The 18688-nt window shown below is 46.1% G+C and overlaps 2 protein-coding genes across 6 annotated transcripts in view; one reads left to right on the top strand and one right to left on the bottom strand.

The window, feature by feature from the left end:
- The window catches only part of LOC130297385 (platelet endothelial cell adhesion molecule-like), a 385117-nt gene that overhangs the window by 177839 nt on the left and 188590 nt on the right, over positions 1-18688 (top strand). For all 3 annotated transcript variants that reach the window (XM_056549812.1, XM_056549810.1, XM_056549811.1), the window contains exon 6: positions 17334-17520. The gene's annotated coding sequence lies outside the window, so the exon portion shown is untranslated. The remainder of the gene's footprint in view (positions 1-17333; positions 17521-18688) is intronic.
- Positions 1-18688, bottom strand: part of LOC130297381 (ABC-type organic anion transporter ABCA8-like) — a 91124-nt gene that overhangs the window by 36427 nt on the left and 36009 nt on the right. For all 3 annotated transcript variants that reach the window (XM_056549797.1, XM_056549798.1, XM_056549796.1), the window contains 12 exons: positions 15913-16088; positions 11463-11582; positions 11039-11177; positions 9949-10039; positions 9142-9281; positions 8783-8902; positions 8489-8690; positions 7123-7289; positions 6637-6764; positions 6408-6545; positions 396-503; positions 12-182 (listed from right to left, as the gene is read on the bottom strand). In XM_056549797.1, the coding sequence (XP_056405772.1) occupies positions 12-182; positions 396-503; positions 6408-6545; positions 6637-6764; positions 7123-7289; positions 8489-8690; positions 8783-8902; positions 9142-9281; positions 9949-10039; positions 11039-11177; positions 11463-11582; positions 15913-16088 (1700 nt within the window). The remainder of the gene's footprint in view (positions 1-11; positions 183-395; positions 504-6407; positions 6546-6636; positions 6765-7122; positions 7290-8488; positions 8691-8782; positions 8903-9141; positions 9282-9948; positions 10040-11038; positions 11178-11462; positions 11583-15912; positions 16089-18688) is intronic.

Below are 18688 nucleotides of genomic sequence, written 5' to 3'. Positions count from 1 at the left end.
ATCACACTTACCAGCAGCGCAACTTTCGAAAATGAAAACATTATTCTGTAGTTGAATGCAAACAATATGGTGACCATCAGGAAGAGCAGCAGCCAGTACAGAGCAATGTCCACCAAGGCCTGTCCGCACCAGTATGCAGACGGGAAGAGGCCGCAGACCCGGAGCTGAGAACGAGCCTTGATCTGAAGGACACAGAGACAGTGACGACGGGTCAGTAGATACTGACATAACATAACAACTGCTTTTCTCCCTCACCTGTCAGTTCCAGGTGAGATGGTACAATAACACCTCTGGAGTTACTCATGTTTGGCACCACTAAAGCGAGTACTTTACATTATTTTTTTCTAGGTGAAGCTTGATGTCTGAGTGGACATTTGCAATAGATTTCTACTCACCTTATAGTCCTGGACACTGCTCATCGCAAAGTGCGGGGCAAGACCCGATGCAAAAATCATTAAGGAGAGGCTTACAAGTAGAAGAGTGTAAAAATGGTCATTCCCACCCTAAAAGACAAGAAAACCATATCAGATTTAAGCCAAGAAAGCAATATGCCAGTTATTCAGTAGTTGTACCAGTCATCTTGGCGTCCATGGTGACAAAACTCTAAACACAGATATATCTCACTGCATGAAAGACAACCATGATGGTCACTTTTACAAAACTTGTCACCCAGCTTTCCACAACTTCTGAATGGCTACCTGGATTTGCAGTGCTATATCCTGGGCTCACATTGCATCACCTATCTGGTTAGATGCACCAGCCGGGGCATCTGGGAAAGCTGTGAGGACTGTAATGTCAACCACAAATGTTGTCACCCCAAAACTTCAAAAACACTGTAATTGTCACGATGCCGGCTGGCAGGTAGTGGATCCTCTGTGCCAGAGAGGGATTGGCGTGGACCGTGCTAGTGGACCGGTTCTAAGCCACTACTGGTTTTCACCAGAGCCCGCCGCAAAGCGGGATGGTCTTGCTGCGGCGGTAGTGACCAGGTCGTATCCACTAGCAACGGCTCACCTCTCTGGCTGCTGAAGATAGGCGCGGTACAAGGGAGTAGGCAAAAGCAAGGTCGGACGTAGCAGAAGGTCGGGGCAGGCAGCAAGGATCGTAGTCAGGGGCAACGGCAGAAGGTCTGGAAACACAGGCAAGGAACACACAAGGAACGCTTTCACTGGCACTAAGGCAACAAGATCCGGCAAGGGAGTGCACAGGTGAACACACTAATTGGAACCACTGCGCCAATCAGCGGCGCAGTGGCCCTTTAAATCGCAGAGACCCGGCGCGCGCGCGCCCTAGGGAGCGGGGCCGCGCGCGCCGGGACAGAACAGACGGAGAGCGAGTCAGGTAGGGGAGCCGGGGTGCGCATCGCGAGCGGGCGCTACCCGCATCGCGAATCGCATCCCGGCTGGCAGCGGAATCGCAGCGCCCCGGGTCAGAGGACGTGACCGGAGCGCTGCCGCGGGGAGAGTGAAGCGAGCGCTCCGGGGAGGAGCGGGGACCCGGAGCGCTCGGCGTAACAGTACCCCCCCCCTTGGGTCTCCCCCTCTTCTTAGAGCCTGAGAACCTGAGGAGCAGACTTTTGTCCAGGATGTTGTCCTCAGGTTCCCAGGATCTCTCTTCAGGACCACAACCCTCCCAGTCCACTAAAAAAAAATTTTTCCCTCTGACCTTTTTGGCAGCTAAAATTTCTTTGACCGAGAAGATGTCCGAGGAGCCGGAAACAGGAGTGGGAGGAACAGATTTGGGAGAAAAACGGTTGAGGATGAGTGGTTTGAGAAGAGAGACGTGAAAGGCATTAGGGATACGAAGAGAGGGAGGAAGAAGAAGTTTATAAGAGACAGGATTAATTTGACACAAAATTTTGAAAGGACCAAGATAGCGTGGTCCCAACTTGTAGCTAGGGACACGGAAGCGGACATATTTAGCGGAGAGCCATACCTTGTCTCCAGGGGAAAAAACGGGGGGAGCTCTTCTTTTCTTATCCGCGAACTTCTTCATGCGTGATGAAGCCTGTAAGAGAGAATTTTGGGTCTCTCTCCATATGATGGAAAGGTCACGAGAAATTTCATCCACAGCGGGCAGACCAGAGGGCAAGGGAGTAGGGAGGGGGGGAAGAGGGTGACGGCCGTACACCACGAAAAATGGGGATTTGGAGGAAGACTCAGAGACCCTGAAGTTATACGAGAATTCGGCCCATGGGAGGAGATCTGCCCAGTCATCCTGGCGGGAGGAAACAAAATGTCGCAAATAATCACCCAAGATCTGGTTAATCCTTTCTACTTGTCCATTGGACTGGGGATGATATGCAGAAGAAAAATTTAATTTAATCTTGAGTTGTTTACAGAGAGCCCTCCAGAATTTAGACACGAATTGGACGCCTCTATCCGAGACAATCTGCGTAGGCAACCCGTGAAGACGAAAAATGTGTACAAAAAATTGTTTAGCCAACTGAGGCGCAGAAGGAAGACCAGGAAGAGGGATGAAATGTGCCATTTTGGAGAATCGATCAACGACCACCCAAATAACAGTGTTGCCACGGGAAGGGGGTAAATCAGTAATAAAATCCATACCAATCAGAGACCAAGGCTGTTCGGGGACAGGCAGAGGATGAAGAAAACCAGCGGGCTTCTGGCGAGGAGTCTTATCCCGGGCACAGATAGTGCAGGCTCGCACAAAGTCCACAACATCCGTCTCCAGAGTCGGCCACCAATAGAAGCGGGAGATGAGTTGCACAGATTTCTTGATACCCGCATGACCTGCGAGATGGGAGGAGTGACCCCATTTGAGGATTCCGAGGCGTTGGCGAGGAGAAACAAAGGTCTTTCCTGGAGGAGTCTGCCTGATGGAGGCAGGAGAAGTGGAGATCAGGCAGTCAGGTGGAATGATGTGTTGCGGAGAGAGTTCAACTTCTGAGGCATCCGAGGAACGAGAGAGAGCATCGGCCCTAATGTTCTTATCGGCAGGACGAAAGTGAATCTCAAAATTAAATCGGGCAAAGAACAGAGACCACCGGGCCTGGCGAGGATTCAGCCGTTGGGCAGACTGGAGGTAGGAGAGGTTCTTGTGGTCGGTGTAGATAATAACAGGAGAACTTGATCCCTCCAGCAGATGCCTCCATTCCTCAAGTGCTAATTTAATGGCTAGAAGCTCTCGATCCCCGATGGAGTAGTTCCTCTCCGCTGGAGAGAAGGTCCTAGAGAAAAAACCACAAGTGACAGCATGCCCGGAAGAATTTTTTTGTAGAAGAACAGCTCCAGCTCCCACTGAGGAGGCATCAACCTCCAATAGGAAGGGTTTGGAAGGGTCAGGTCTGGAGAGGACGGGAGCCGAAGAAAAGGCAGACTTGAGTCGTTTAAAGGCGTCTTCTGCTTGAGGAGGCCAGGACTTGGGATCAGCATTTTTTTTGGTTAAAGCCACGATAGGAGCCACAATGGTAGAAAAATGTGGAATAAATTGCCTGTAATAATTGGCGAACCCCAAAAAGCGTTGGATAGCACGGAGTCCGGAGGGGCGTGGCCAATCTAAGACGGCAGAGAGTTTATCTGGATCCATCTGTAGTCCCTGGCCAGAGACCAAATATCCTAGAAAAGGAAGAGATTGGCATTCAAACAGACATTTCTCAATTTTGGCATAGAGTTGGTTGTCATGAAGTCTCTGAAGAACCATACGGACATGCTGGCGGTGTTCTTCTAGATTGGCAGAAAAAATTAGGATATCGTCCAGATATACAACAACACAGGAGTATAACAGATCACGAAAAATTTCATTGACAAAGTCTTGGAAGACGGCAGGGGCGTTGCACAGTCCAAAGGGCATGACCAGATACTCAAAGTGTCCATCTCTGGTGTTAAATGCCGTTTTCCACTCGTCCCCCTCTCTGATGCGGATGAGGTTATAGGCGCCTCTTAAGTCCAATTTAGTGAAGATGTGGGCACCTTGGAGGCGATCAAAGAGTTCAGAGATGAGGGGTAAGGGGTAGCGGTTCTTAACCGTGATTTTATTAAGACCGCGGTAGTCAATGCAAGGACGTAGGGAGCCATCTTTTTTGGACACAAAGAAAAATCCGGCTCCGGCAGGAGAGGAGGATTTACGGATAAAGCCCTTTTTTAGATTCTCCTGGACGTATTCGGACATGGCAAGAGTCTCTGGGGCAGAGAGAGGATAAATTCTGCCCCGGGGTGGAGTAGTACCCGGGAGGTAGAGTCTCAGCTTGTTTTTTGCAGAAAACATCCGCGAAGTCCATATAGGCCTTAGGGAGACCGGTTACTGGAGGAACCACAGAGTTACGGCAAGGGTTACTGGGAACCGGTTTTAGACAGTTCTTGGAACAAGAGGACCCCCAACTCTTGATCTCCCCAGTGGACCAATCCAGGGTAGGGGAATGAAGTTGAAGCCAGGGAAGTCCAAGGAGAATTTCCGAGGTGCAATTGGGGAGGACCAAAAGTTCAATCCTCTCATGATGAGATCCGATGCTCATAAGAAGGGGCTCCGTGCGGAAACGTATGGTACAGTCCAATCTTTCATTATTTACACAATTGATGTAGAGGGGTCTGGCGAGACTGGTCACCGGGATGTTGAACCTGTTGACGAGAGAGGCCAAAATAAAATTTCCTGCAGATCCAGAGTCCAAGAAGGCCACTGTAGAGAAGGAGAAGGCAGAGGCAGACATCCGCACAGGCACAGTAAGACGTGGAGAAGCAGAGTAGACATCAAGGACTGTCTCACCTTTGTGCGGAGTCAGCGTACGTCTTTCCAGGCGGGGAGGACGGATAGGACAATCTCTCAGGAAGTGTTCGGTACTAGCACAGTACAGGCAGAGGTTCTCCATACGGCGTCGTGTCCTCTCTTGAGGTGTCAGGCGAGACCGGTCGACCTGCATAGCCTCCACGGCGGGAGGCACAGGAACAGATTGCAGGGGACCAGAGGAGAGAGGAGCCGAGGAGAAGAAACGCCTCGTGCGAACAGAGTCCATATCTTGGCGGAGTTCCTGACGCCTTTCGGAAAAACGCATGTCAATGCGAGTGGCTAGGTGAATAAGTTCATGTAGATTAGCAGGAATTTCTCGTGCGGCCAGAACATCTTTAATGTTGCTGGATAGGCCTTTTTTGAAGGTCGCGCAGAGGGCCTCATTATTCCAGGACAATTCTGAAGCAAGAGTACGGAATTGTACGGCATACTCGCCAACGGAAGAATTACCCTGGACCAGGTTCAACAGGGCAGTCTCAGCAGAAGAGGCTCGGGCAGGTTCCTCAAAGACACTTCGGATTTCCGAGAAGAAGGAGTGTACAGAGGCAGTGACGGGGTCATTGCGGTCCCAGAGCGGTGTGGCCCATGACAGGGCTTTTCCGGACAGAAGGCTGACTACGAAAGCCACCTTAGACCTTTCAGTGGGAAACAGGTCCGACATCATCTCCAGATGCAGGGAACATTGGGAAAGAAAGCCACGGCAAAACTTAGAGTCCCCATCAAATTTATCCGGCAAGGATAAGCGTATCCCAGGAGCGGCCACTCGCTGCGGAGGAGGTGCAGGAGCTGGCGGAGGAGATGACTGCTGAAGCTGTGGTAGTAACTGTTGTAGCATAACGGTCAGTTGAGACAGCTGTTGGCCTTGTTGCGCTATCTGTTGTGACTGCTGGGCGACCACCGTGGTGAGGTCAGCGACAACTGGCAGAGGAACTTCAGCGGGATCCATGGCCGGATCTACTGTCACGATGCCGGCTGGCAGGTAGTGGATCCTCTGTGCCAGAGAGGGATTGGCGTGGACCGTGCTAGTGGACCGGTTCTAAGCCACTACTGGTTTTCACCAGAGCCCGCCGCAAAGTGGGATGGTCTTGCTGCGGCGGTAGTGACCAGGTCGTATCCACTAGCAACGGCTCACCTCTCTGGCTGCTGAAGATAGGCGCGGTACAAGGGAGTAGGCAAAAGCAAGGTCGGACGTAGCAGAAGGTCGGGGCAGGCAGCAAGGATCGTAGTCAGGGGCAACGGCAGAAGGTCTGGAAACACAGGCAAGGAACACACAAGGAACGCTTTCACTGGCACTAAGGCAACAAGATCCGGCAAGGGAGTGCACAGGTGAACACACTAATTGGAACCACTGCGCCAATCAGCGGCGCAGTGGCCCTTTAAATCGCAGAGACCCGGCGCGCGCGCGCCCTAGGGAGCGGGGCCGCGCGCGCCGGGACAGAACAGACGGAGAGCGAGTCAGGTAGGGGAGCCGGGGTGCGCATCGCGAGCGGGCGCTACCCGCATCGCGAATCGCATCCCGGCTGGCAGCGGAATCGCAGCGCCCCGGGTCAGAGGACGTGACCGGAGCGCTGCCGCGGGGAGAGTGAAGCGAGCGCTCCGGGGAGGAGCGGGGACCCGGAGCGCTCGGCGTAACAGTAATAATTATGGTGCAGCTCCAGACTCACTAAACTGAAGGACTTAGTCCAGGTCTGGATCTTCTCTGTGGATCTGAAGCTCTTCAGGAAGGCATTACTGATAATATTCACCAGGACAGGCAGTCCATTCTGCACTCGGGGATTCCCAATGATCATGAAGTTGTAACTCTGAAAAGAAAAAGAAACACATTTTTATTCCCTCTAGCTGAATCACCTGTAAGTTATTGTCCCATCTGCTCTGTGACCTGCTCCACATCACCTTATTCTGCAGTGACAGCTCGATAGCGCCATTGTAGCCTGTAGTGTTCATGTTGTAAGGACCATCGATAACTTCCACCAAAACATCTTGTTCCTTTATACCATTGACAAACTCTTCGATGGGCGCACCTGTCACAAATGATAAAGGAGGTTACAGATCTGATAGTAATACATGGCCCCCTCTGTGAGAGGCAGACATTTCTAGATATACATAGATACATATACTACCCCTGTATAACCATAGATATCCATTGTCCAGGGCCCTAGAGAGGAGAGTGACAACCACTAATGGTGGCCATGTTAGTTGTCCTCTATTAATGGAAATACGGAGACAGCATTCATCTCTACTATTTGTTAAGCTGTGGTTTGATGTGCTTGGCCCCTGGACTTCCTAAAAAGGAACTAGTTAGCCCAATGCTCCCCAAAGAACACACCAGCCACCAGTACCAGGGTATGGTTGCAGGATCTACCAGCTCCATTGTCCTACCTGTGTTGTTATTGACCAAGAGACTGGAGAAATATTTGTGCGCTCGATGTCCGGGTCCTCGGTAATAAAGGTCTGGAGAAAGTTTCCAGCTGTGAATTGTCTGCAGGGAGTCCACCAATATGGCTGTAGTTATCAGGGGTAAGAGGAATAGGAACAGGAGGACCAATCTGAAATAAAAGGGAAGCTACACTACTGAATGCTGCTGGACTGGGAGAGGAGATCAAAGCATTAATAAGAGTCCAACTTCTGCACCACCAGGATGTTACAGATCAGATAATTTCATAATTTTGTTCCTTGTTGGTAATACTGGGTAATTACGGAGTAATTTCCACCTTCACATGATTTCTTCCCAGATCTCCTTCATAGCAAATCTTCTTTAATTTTTACAGATTTGCAATTCACAAGTCTAAGGAAGCTGGATGGAACTGTAATGGTGGTCAATGTTGGAGATATAATGGTGGCCCACGCTCTAGTGGTGGCGCCTGATGAATCTGTAATGTTGGCCCCTTATAGAGCTGTAGAGGTGGTGCTTTTTGGCACTGTAATAGTGGCCCATGTTAAAGATGTAATAGTGGGCACTTTTGGAGGTATAATGGTTCCCCAGATGGAGTGGTAATGTTGGCCCCTGTTGGAGATATAATGGTGGCTCCTGTGTGAGATGCAATGGTGATCCCTGTTGGAAATGTAATGGTGGACCATGTTGGAGTTGCAATGGTGGCCCCTGTTGGAGATATCTTTTTCGCTCCTGTTTGAGATGCAATGGTGACCCCCTGTAGGAGATGTATTGTGACTCCCTTATAGAGCTGTAGAGGTGGTGCTTTTTGGAGCTGTAATAGTGGCCTGGTGGCTCCTGTTTGAGATGCAATGGTGACCCCTGTTGGAGATGTAATGGTGGACCATGTTGAAGTTGTAGTGGTGTCCCCTGTTGTAGATATATTGGTCACTCCTGTTTGAGATGCAATGGTGACTCCTGTTGGAGATGTAATAAAGGCCCTGTTTGAGATGTAATGTGCCCCCCTATTGGTTGTCACTCAGATACCATATTTCAACTTTCTAATATACTTTATGTGCTACTCTATATGATCATCTTACACTGAAAACCATAACTGAGGGGCTTGTTACAATGTGCTAAATGCTGAATTTTACAGTCAGTGCTGGAGTCAGTGCTGGAGATGTATTTGTGCTTCTGCAGCTGTGTTAGCAGGACTAGTTTAGGAGATGTTTATAGTCTCTGGATGATGCTAAAAAAAAAAAAATTCATTTGACAAGTGTTCTATGAGTTAAAACACAAAACATAACACATATTTGCAATTTTCTGCATTATACTATGGTTCCAGGGAAGTGTAGTGCCCCTTTAAGTACTCACATGGATCGGAAGCCTTTCATGTCATGCTTTAGTTTCAGGAAGCGGATCCTCGCCATTGTAATCACCTGCTGTCTCCAAAGCGCCAGTCCATGAAGGGTAACGCTGCCCGAATCTGACATCAGCATCACAGAGTCCTCCATCTCGGAGGCCAAGTCTGTGATTTCATCTTCATTTTGGTCGGATCGAGCAAAAACACCATAATCTGTAGTAGAATATAATGTCAACGACTGTGAGAAATAACAGCTTCTGCACCTCCTCTTTATAAGCTGCTACACACAGGAAGTTTCCCCTTACCGCTTTTCTCAATCTCCTCCTCTCCCTCCAGTTTCAGAAAGACGTCGTCCAGCGTTGTAATGGACACCCCGTAACTCCTGATGTCCGCGCCCACACGTTCATCCAGGTGAGAGAACAGAGCTGGACAAACATGTATATATTATACCAACAGATTTTATACATTCCTATCATGGTATAATCTGAATTGTCTGTATATTGGTTACCCTCCCTCACCATGACTCTGCATGTCTCCACTGGAGCTCTCGGGTTCTGTTCTATGAACCAGTGAGCTCAGAATGAGAAGATCTATAGGTTCATTTTGGATAATGGATGCGGCAGAGTGTGGAATTTGGTACATTGACCTGGTACATGGACTGTACCTGGAAATGAGTCCATCTGGTCAAAGGGCAGGGTGAATGTGAGGTCCTCCACGTTCTGAGTGCTGAGTCTGGCGCTGGAGATGTGTTCTTCTATGACTGAAGTGATGGCTTCAGGTTTACAAGAAGGCGACACCTGCATCCTACAAGAAAATACACCAGGGGCAGGGGGGAAGATTATTGGACTCATAGGAAATCACAAGAAACGTAATAAAGATTGCATCCCATTAATATTCTGGTGTCATTTTCTTAGCTTTATTACACAGATGGCCCCCCCTGTGTTTGGAGGGGCTCAGCTCTGAAGATACCCCTTACTACCGTAAGGGAGTATTCCAGTGCCCAATAACTTATTGCCTATCTACAGTGCTGTACTCGTCTCTCTCTCTCTCACTCTGGGGGCTTCTTAGGGAAGGAATCGAGCGTAGTTTCCCTATGCTTATCTCACCACTCCATTCAGCTGGGACAGTCAGGTCCCTTTAAAAAAAAAAAAAAAACAGACACTTATCCACTCCCCAGAGGGGATAAAATATTGGGAAATAGAATAGCCCTTAAACATAACAGTACATCATGGAGGGGTTAAGGGGGATAGAATGTGTATTGGCCAGTAATCATAACTGGATCTTAGACCCTGAGATTTCTTCCGACCTCAGCACTTCAATTTTCCCTATGCAGTACCGAATGAGCTGTCAAAAAAAAAAAAATTTTCACACATCTCTGTCATATTGCAGAGCTGCAGTTATGAAAAAACTGGAGCAATAAGCGTATGATGACTGCATGATGTAAATAAAGCCATATAACTCTGATATTCACCTTAAGTGATAGCCAATTCCCCACTTCCTCTTCAGAAACAAGGAGGATCCCACACATTTTAAGCCTCCCTTGCTGAGGACGGCCTTGCGGTCTGTAGACAGAGAGGAAATTGATACTTCTTCACAACAGAATTTTCAAATTTTTTATGCCACATTATCAATCATTGTTAGTAGCCCCTTTTACGCCAATCCTCTACATGGTCCAACTATGTCCTGCTGGTTCAAAATCCCGATCATAAAGGGCCTGGCCTTTTCCAGGAGGAGCTAACAAGTGTGAACTCTACGAGTGTATGAGACGTCACAAAGCAAAGGACTTGGTAGGATGTGACAGCAGCATTCTAGACTAACACTTGGGCCGTGCAAAGAATAGTATAGAATGGGCAGCGCTGTTAGGCTAATTTATGATTCAGCATTGGCACTTATCCTGGACTTACAGGACAATGACAAGTAGTATGTACTCAATTCTGCTGCAGATTTATCACACATTTTATTATGGACTTCACTCTGAAAAGTATAATCTTTAGCTAAATCTGGATTTAGCTGCAGACTAGTTGAGCTGTCAGGGGAGCTGCTGCGAGGCTGCTATCAGGTGAGATGCTGTAAAGTTGTTGTCAGGCGCGATACTGTAAAGTCGCTGTAAGACTGTCCAGTAACTGCTGTTATGAAGCCCTGGTACCATTTCACTTTTTTGTGGCAGTTTTTTTTCTTTTTTGGGGGGGTCAAAGAAAGAAGTGGATCCAGCAAGAAGGAGAAGTAGAAGTTCTTCCTCTATGTTTCCCATTCCTTGGTTCTACTTCTGGCTTTAGTTTGAAAAACTAAATCAAAAACTAGTACAAAAAGCTGTGTGAAATCTACCTAAAGCACTAAGCGGCCATTTTCCATAATGCTGACAGTTTTCACATGAGAGACGTGGCATAATCTGTCTTAATTATTAAGACATTTTCCAATTAAAATGTGGTGGCAAGTACTAAAATAGCGAATCTCATATGTACAGCTTATTAACACAATCTTTACGGCATTCACACGTGTCCATACAGTGTTTCTGTGGATTTGAAGCTGTACGGTAAATGTTGTGCCCCTTAATCTCCTACCAGCGAGGATGTCGGCCTCATCCATGAACTGCGTGCTGAACAGCGTGACCCGGTCAGATTTGCGCTCCTTTAGTATGGCCCACACACGGTGTCTGGAGAACGGGTCCAAGCCGGCCGTGGGCTCATCTAGTAGAAGAACCTGAGAAAATATAAGGAGCCTGGTAAGGGGCCACCAGCTATATCTTATATGCCCCTGATGTGGGCGGTAGTTTAGTGGAAACAAGTCCAGAGACCATAAAAGCCCCTCTCATCTGCCATGTTCCTGGTAGACAAGGTCCATCATGGCCAGTGGGGGCCTCACCTAACCTGCCTGCTATAGAGAGATGATTTTATGTATTAGATTGCTGGTGACAACAGTAGATTTACACAGAGGGAGATCGGTTGATATCCCCATGTAGACAGATCCCAGACAATACTCATTTACCTCAGGGTTCCCCAGTAAAGCGACTGCAAGGGTCAACTTCCGTCTCTGCCCGCCGCTCAGTTTGTTGGCCTCCACATCCTGGATGTAGATCATGTGAAGGTCGGAGAGAACTTTCATCACCTATAATGTAAAGATAGTATTGATAGAAATTCTCCTGAGGACGGATCCATCACCGCCATTCCCAACAGCTCTGGGAACCGGATCCATCACTGGCATTCCAGACAGCTCTGAGATCCAGATCCAACACCATCATTCCCAACAGCTCTGGGAACCGGATCCATCATCATCATTCCCGACAGCTCTGAGATCCAGATCCATCAGCGTCATTCCCAACAGCTATTAGAACTGGATCTATCACCATCATTTCCGACAGCTCTGAGAACCAGATCCATCATTATCATTCCCAACAGCTCTGAAATCTGGATCTATCATCATCATTCCCGACAGCTCTGAGAACCAGATCCATCATTATCATTCCCAACAGCTCTGAAATCTGGCTCTATCATCATCATTCCCGACAGCTCTGAGAACCAGATCCATCATTATCATTCCCAACAGCTCTGAAATCTGGATCTATCACCATCATTCCCGACAGCTCTGAGAACCAGATCCATCATTATCATTCCCAACAGCTCTGAAATCTGGATCTATCATCATCATTCCCGACAGCTCTGAGAACCAGATCCATCATTATCATTCCCAACAGCTCTGAAATCTGGATCTATCATCATCATTCCCGACAGCTCTGAGAACCAGATCCATCATTATCATTCCCAACAGCTCTGAAATCTGGATCTATCATCATCATTCCCAACAGCTCTGAGAACCAGATCCATCATTATCATTCCCAACAGCTCTGAAATATGGATCTATCACCATCATTCCCAACAGCTCTGAGAACCAGATCCATCATTATCATTCCCAACAGCTCTGAAATCTGGATCTATCATCATCATTCCCGACAGCTCTGAGAACCAGATCCATCATTATCATTCCCAACAGCTCTGAAATCTGGATCTATCATCATCATTCCCGGCAGCTCTGAGAACCAGATCCATCATTATCATTCCCAACAGCTCTGAAATCTGGATCTATCATCATCATTCCCGACAGCTCTGAGAACCAGATCGATCATTATCATTCCCAACAGCTCTGAAATCTGGATCTATCACCATCATTCCCGACAGCTCTGAGAACCAGATCCATCATTATCATTCCCAACAGCTCTGAAATCTGGATCTATCACCATCATTCCCAACAGCTCTGAGAACCAGATCCATCATTATCATTCCCAACAGCTCTGAAATCTGGATCTATCATCATCATTCCCGACAGCTCTGAGAACCAGATCCATCATTATCATTCCCAACAGCTCTGAAATCTGGATCTATCATCATCATTCCCGACAGCTCTGAGAACCAGATCCATCATTATCATTCCCAACAGCTCTGAAATCTGGATCTATCATCATCATTCCCGACAGCTCTGAGAACCAGATCCATCATTATCATTCCCAACAGCTCTGAAATCTGGATCTATCATCATCATTCCCGACAGCTCTGAGAACCAGATCCATCATTATCATTCCCAACAGCTCTGAAATCTGGATCTATCGTTATCATTCCCAACAGCTCTGAGAACCAGATCCATCATTATCATTCCCAACAGCTCTGAAATCTGGATCTGTCATCATCATTCCTGATAGCTCTGTGGTCCGGATCCATAAAGGAACCATCCAGTTCTATGTAAATTAAGTAGATTTACCTTTTTCTGTGTAATCCAATATGGATTCTGTGATTCAAAGCATATGTAACATTTACTATATTCCTTTATACTGCTCAATCTGTTTATACACTATAGGAATTTGTGCAATAGTGTATATTCTCTCTCTGTTAAGCCCCCTCGGGTGGATAATTGGTAAGCACATGATAGGTTACATGACCTTCTCTCATAGTTTCCAAGAGAAGCCTCTATAATGCCCAGGGAGGAATCTCCAAGTCCAACCCTCTCTCTCTAGAGGGCTTTAACCAACTAGTCTAGTCAGAGTGTATCCTTGCTCTGGCCAGTGAAGGAGCTTCTCTCTGCCTGCATGCCTACTGTACACAGCTTGGTTAGTCCTTTTTCTGCCACTGAAACCATCCAAGGTAGTCTGCTACTCTAGTCAGCCTGGGTCAATTATGGTGAATCTCATGGCATTGTGTGAAGTGAATAAACACCCACAAGCTGTTAACAGTCCACATTGAAGGGACATATACTACATCTGTATTCCACCTCTGAGAGAGATTTACTTAACCCCTTACCTCACCAGGTTGTATGCATACATCCTATATGCAGGCTTGTTCCTGTGAATGCATGTATGCATATGTCCTGGCAATCTCCCGCAGTGTGCAAAGGTGCTGCAGGAGCTTGGCGACATGCCTTGTCTGTCAATCACAGCTGGGATCCCTCCACAGCTGCCAAGATCAAACCAGTCTTGGCAGTGTTAACCTCATAGATGCCATTGTCAGTACTAACCACAGCATCTATAGGATTGATGGAGAGGAGGCCCCCCCTTTTCCCCCATCAGCAACCCTGCAGTTCAAACACTGGGCCCTGATAATTGCCATGGCAGCAGGAGGCCAGATGATGCTTCCTATCTGCCAACTAAGGAAGCCTGTTAGTTCCCATCATATGCAGGCTGCTTGTCAGGGTATACTGACAGTTATAATATGTGGAAGTACAGATGTACTGCAGTGTAGTATAACAGCATTCAGTTGTAAAAAGTATAAAAAATGCATGCCCCTTTGCCAATAATAATCATAATAAAAAAACATATATACATAATAGGTATTGCCACGTTATAATGACTTCCAGCGCAGTGAACTTCTTTAAAAATAAAAAACTGCAAAAAGCAGTAGAATTGCTAATTTTGGTAATCCTGCTCCCAAAAAAGTGGAATAAAAATGATCTAAGTATGTATTGCTAAATTTGTACCAATAAAACGTACAGCTATTAACACAAAAGGTAAGCCCTCACACACTATATAAAGTACAATATGTTATGGAAAAACTATCTTCGAATCGCTTCGCTCAGTAAAAGTATTACCACTTAAAGAAACATGTCAGATTTTAAAAAAAATGAAGCGCCATGCATCTTTAAAGAGTACCTGTTACCAAATAAAACTTTTAATATAGTGTTCCTTGTGTAATTAGCAGACACTTTCCCATTCACTTGCTTTTAAATATGTTTAAAATTTAATAGAAAAAACGGCCACTAGGTGGCTTTGTTCTGTTCCCTGCCACAATTTATACAGTGAGTTCAGTCTCCTTCCGGCCTGGCAGGAGTCTGAATTCAGGAAGTGCTTCTCTGCAAGGAACTTGATTGTCAGCTTCACAGAAAGTGAAAGCTCCACAGATTCTCACAGAAAGCCACACAGACTGACAGCTGCAGGAGAGCATCACTGATAGCAACACAGACTGAAACATCCATAGAGCCTGAGGTCTTCTATTCATCACAATGCTGCAACCATGTGAGGGCGGAAGTGGTCCCCCAGCAGGCTTCAGTGATGTCATGCCTGCTGGGAAAGCCTACTTTCTCTGGGAAATTGCTCTATGCAAGCAAGAAGAAAGATATGATACACAGCTTTTTAAAGCTCTAAAATTGTGTTAGGAGAAAGCAGGAGGGGTGTTAGGAGTAGTTAGGGAACATAGCCTGAGGTAGTTGAGAACAGTTTATTTGGTGACAGATACTTTTTAAAGTAAACACTCAAAGTGCTGTAGGAGTGAAACAAGTGTTAGTCACCCATAGAGACTCTCTAAACTTGTCCCCAAAAGTTACAAAGGGGAATACTACGTCCTATACTACAACTAAAGTCTAAGAGAACTACCATCATCCTGTGTACTGTATTGGCTGCACAGAGAAGTTACTGTTTATTGTTCAAGTTCATGACTGTGTTGGGTCACTATTATTTGCATCCAAACACTACCATAATAGGAGTGCTCTTGGGACTGAGATTACGCATTGACCCCAACGACAAAGAGTGTTAAGGCCACAAGGAAGATGCCAGTGGCTAAGTGTCCAGCTGCTATGACATCACTAACTCCATCTGGAGAACTACAGCGCTCGGCATCCCTATGGTACAAATAAAGTGAAAAAATATACAAAATAATGGTTAACATATACTGTCTGTAATAATTCTTCATGATTTTCAGGAGGTCACTGTTTTTATCTACACCAAAACATTGTTACAAGCCCGTCACCTGCAATAATGCATTACTTCCTTAGTTTTATTTAGTGAAAATCATTGGTGGCTAAGCGAGTCAACTACTATTTGCAACCCACCCCCCATAATATTAAAGTTATCTCCAGACAGTGGATGCACCGCAGTCGGCTCCACCTTACTATTAGGTATCATATAGTTCTAATGCTGGAGCTGATCCTATACCAGATAGAGGACACATATGGACTATACCTCGGGGCCCACATCTCTGGCAGCAATTCCCTTGATCCTGGAGAACAGTTCCAGGTTTTCTCGAACTGTCAGGTGGTCGACTTTGATGTCAAACTGTGGACAGAATCCGATTCTTCTCTGTATCTGCTCCAGGTCCTGGATATCTGAGAGATGATTGTTGTAGATGGAGACTGAGCCTGTAGGATAGGAAAGAAGATAAGTCATATTTTACCTGCAATTGCCTGCATTACTTTTCTACCTATGCATACATTGTGAAGTTATGGATGTTTAAGGGTTAGCATTCCTACTCGTTGGTGCTGCTGCCACCACTGGTGAGCTATATTTGAAAGGATGCTTGGAACATTGGTCACATGACTTCTCTCAGCTTAGTTTCTATGCAAAAATTACTAGAAAGCCTGAGAGAGGAGTCTCCCAGGTCCAACTCTCTTTGCCCAGAGGGCTGGAACCAGTTTAGTTTAGTGGTGCAGAGACAGCCTGTGTGCTCTCCTGCTAGGTCACATGAGGAAAAAGGTTTTAGGTCAGTAACCTTCAAGGTAAAGTAACCAAGCCTTTGCCAGAAAGTCCAGTTTCAGTTGCCAGAATCTAACCTAAGTCAGGTCTGGGTCGGATTGCGGTGATCACAGGACAGTGAGGTGTTCAGGAGGTTTCACCCAAGACCGTCTACTGTCCACGTTGAATGCGATTTCTAAAATCCTGTTCCTGCTCCGAGAGAGAGAATTGTCTAGTCAGAAGAGAAATAGCTGAGTAAGGACTCTTTTGCAAACTCTTTGTGCGCTTCCAGCCAGAAATAGTGCGGTATGGCTATCAACTTAGTTTTAGCACACACCCTGCAACACAGAATTAAATATGTTCTACACCACAGTTACCCAACCCGTGTAAGCCCTCTTCAGTAGAGAGGTTCCTAATTGGACTGTAAATAAATGATGGTAGATTAGCTTACCGATTGGGGGGGGGGGGGGGGGGCAATCACTGTCAAAAACTCCTCAATTGAAAAGCATTCTGGATTCTTTAATTTGCAACCAGAGTGCCTCACATCATGAACATTAGACAGATATTATTCTTCACTATTAAATGTTACCATTTACCATTTTTTTTCAATAGCCCTGTCACTTTGTTTGCCTTTAATCCATATATGCAGAGTCTACAACTATTATAGTATTTTTTTGTAGCTTCATTTGACATTTACATTTAAAAAATTTTGTCAGTGACTTATTGATTAAATTATATTGTTGCATTATTCCTATATCGTATAGAAATTGAGTGATGCTACTCTAAGATTTGTTTCATATATTTATTTATATGCGTTGTCTGTATACATGTGTCTGATAGTAGTCGTGACATGTAAGGGGTTAATATGTTTTGCTAAAAGATTGGTCAGCCACCCCATGGCCCCTAACCTGTTCTTATCTGTTTGTTTTCAGTACAAGCAAGGATGCTACACGCACCTCAATTGCATCACTTTATCTACACTGTGTTGTGTCCTGCATTGCACTTTATGAAATATACTGCTACCTGGACTGTACCCACATCTCAGACTCTCAGTCAGTGCAACTGCTTAGGAATCAACTCCAAAGGAACTGGGACCAGCTACTATACATCTATACTTAGGTATTGTAACTTTGATACCCTGTGCTGTAAAAAGAACATACTGGCCCTTATTACTTAGAGTGTTGGATTTTCACTTATGTGAAATGTTGTTTCCGACTTGCAGGATTCCTCTCTATGTACTATGGGGATTCACAGATTTACAAGTCAGGAACATTTTCTGACCAGCTATTTCTTGGTGGAAATTTCTATCCATTTATTCACACGATTTTCTATGAATTCAATAGTAAATAGGTCAGGTTGTGAAACCACACCCATTTCCAGACAGGCCACGCCCCTTTTTAATTTTCACAATATAATGTCAGGTTTGTCGGATTCCCCTGGCGCAGGCACTGGCCCTGATTTACTATTGTAAACCTGACCAATTCTGTCTAGTTGTGTGCCCAAATTTTGCGCATTGTGCTACAAATTGTGCCTGCACTTGAAAATGTAAAAACCTGACCAACTCTCCATTTCACTCAGAAAACCTAAAAAGGGGCATGGTCGCTGGGAAAAGGGGGCGTGGGCGCCGAAAAAGGGCATGTCCCCAACATTTTCAAAAAATTTTCAGAAAATGTGGTGGAGTTGAGCTCTGGAAAATCCCACAGCTCAGAGCAGTTGTAAAAAAATAAAAAAATAAATAAGGAAATGTGCGAAACATAGGGAAACATTAGTAAATACCATGGAAAAATACTTGTAGGAAATAAAAACTCCACTCCACTCTTAGTAAATCAGGGCCACTATAGTAAATGAGGGACTTCAGTGAAAGGAAACCCTGTTTTCAAGTTACAATTGTGTCCGGAGTATTTCTGCTGCATGAGTTACTGACTGTAAGGCTAGGTTCACACTACGGAATTTCTGCCTGCAATTCCGCTTTGAAATTGCAGGCAGAAATTCCGCCTACTAAAATGTATAGTATAGTGAATGGATTTCCGTTCACCAATTCACACTTCGGAATATGTGAAGCAGAATTTGTGAATGGAAAATCCGCTTGAAAATTTCCGCCTAAAGAATGGTGTTGCTCATTCTTCAGGCAGAAATACTCGCGGAACACATTGCAGTCTATTGGAGACTGCGGTGTCTGCGCGGTCCTGAATCAGTCTGCGCAGCCGCACTCGGAATCTCCGGGGGGAAATTTTCTGCCTGGAGATTCTGCAGTGTGAACCTAGTCTTAATGTGACTTAGCTGTGGC

The sequence above is a fragment of the Hyla sarda genome, chromosome 13, assembly GCF_029499605.1.
Source record: "Hyla sarda isolate aHylSar1 chromosome 13, aHylSar1.hap1, whole genome shotgun sequence".
NCBI classification, from domain to species: Eukaryota; Metazoa; Chordata; class Amphibia; order Anura; family Hylidae; genus Hyla; species Hyla sarda.
This window is presented reverse-complemented; position numbering and strand designations above follow the sequence as displayed.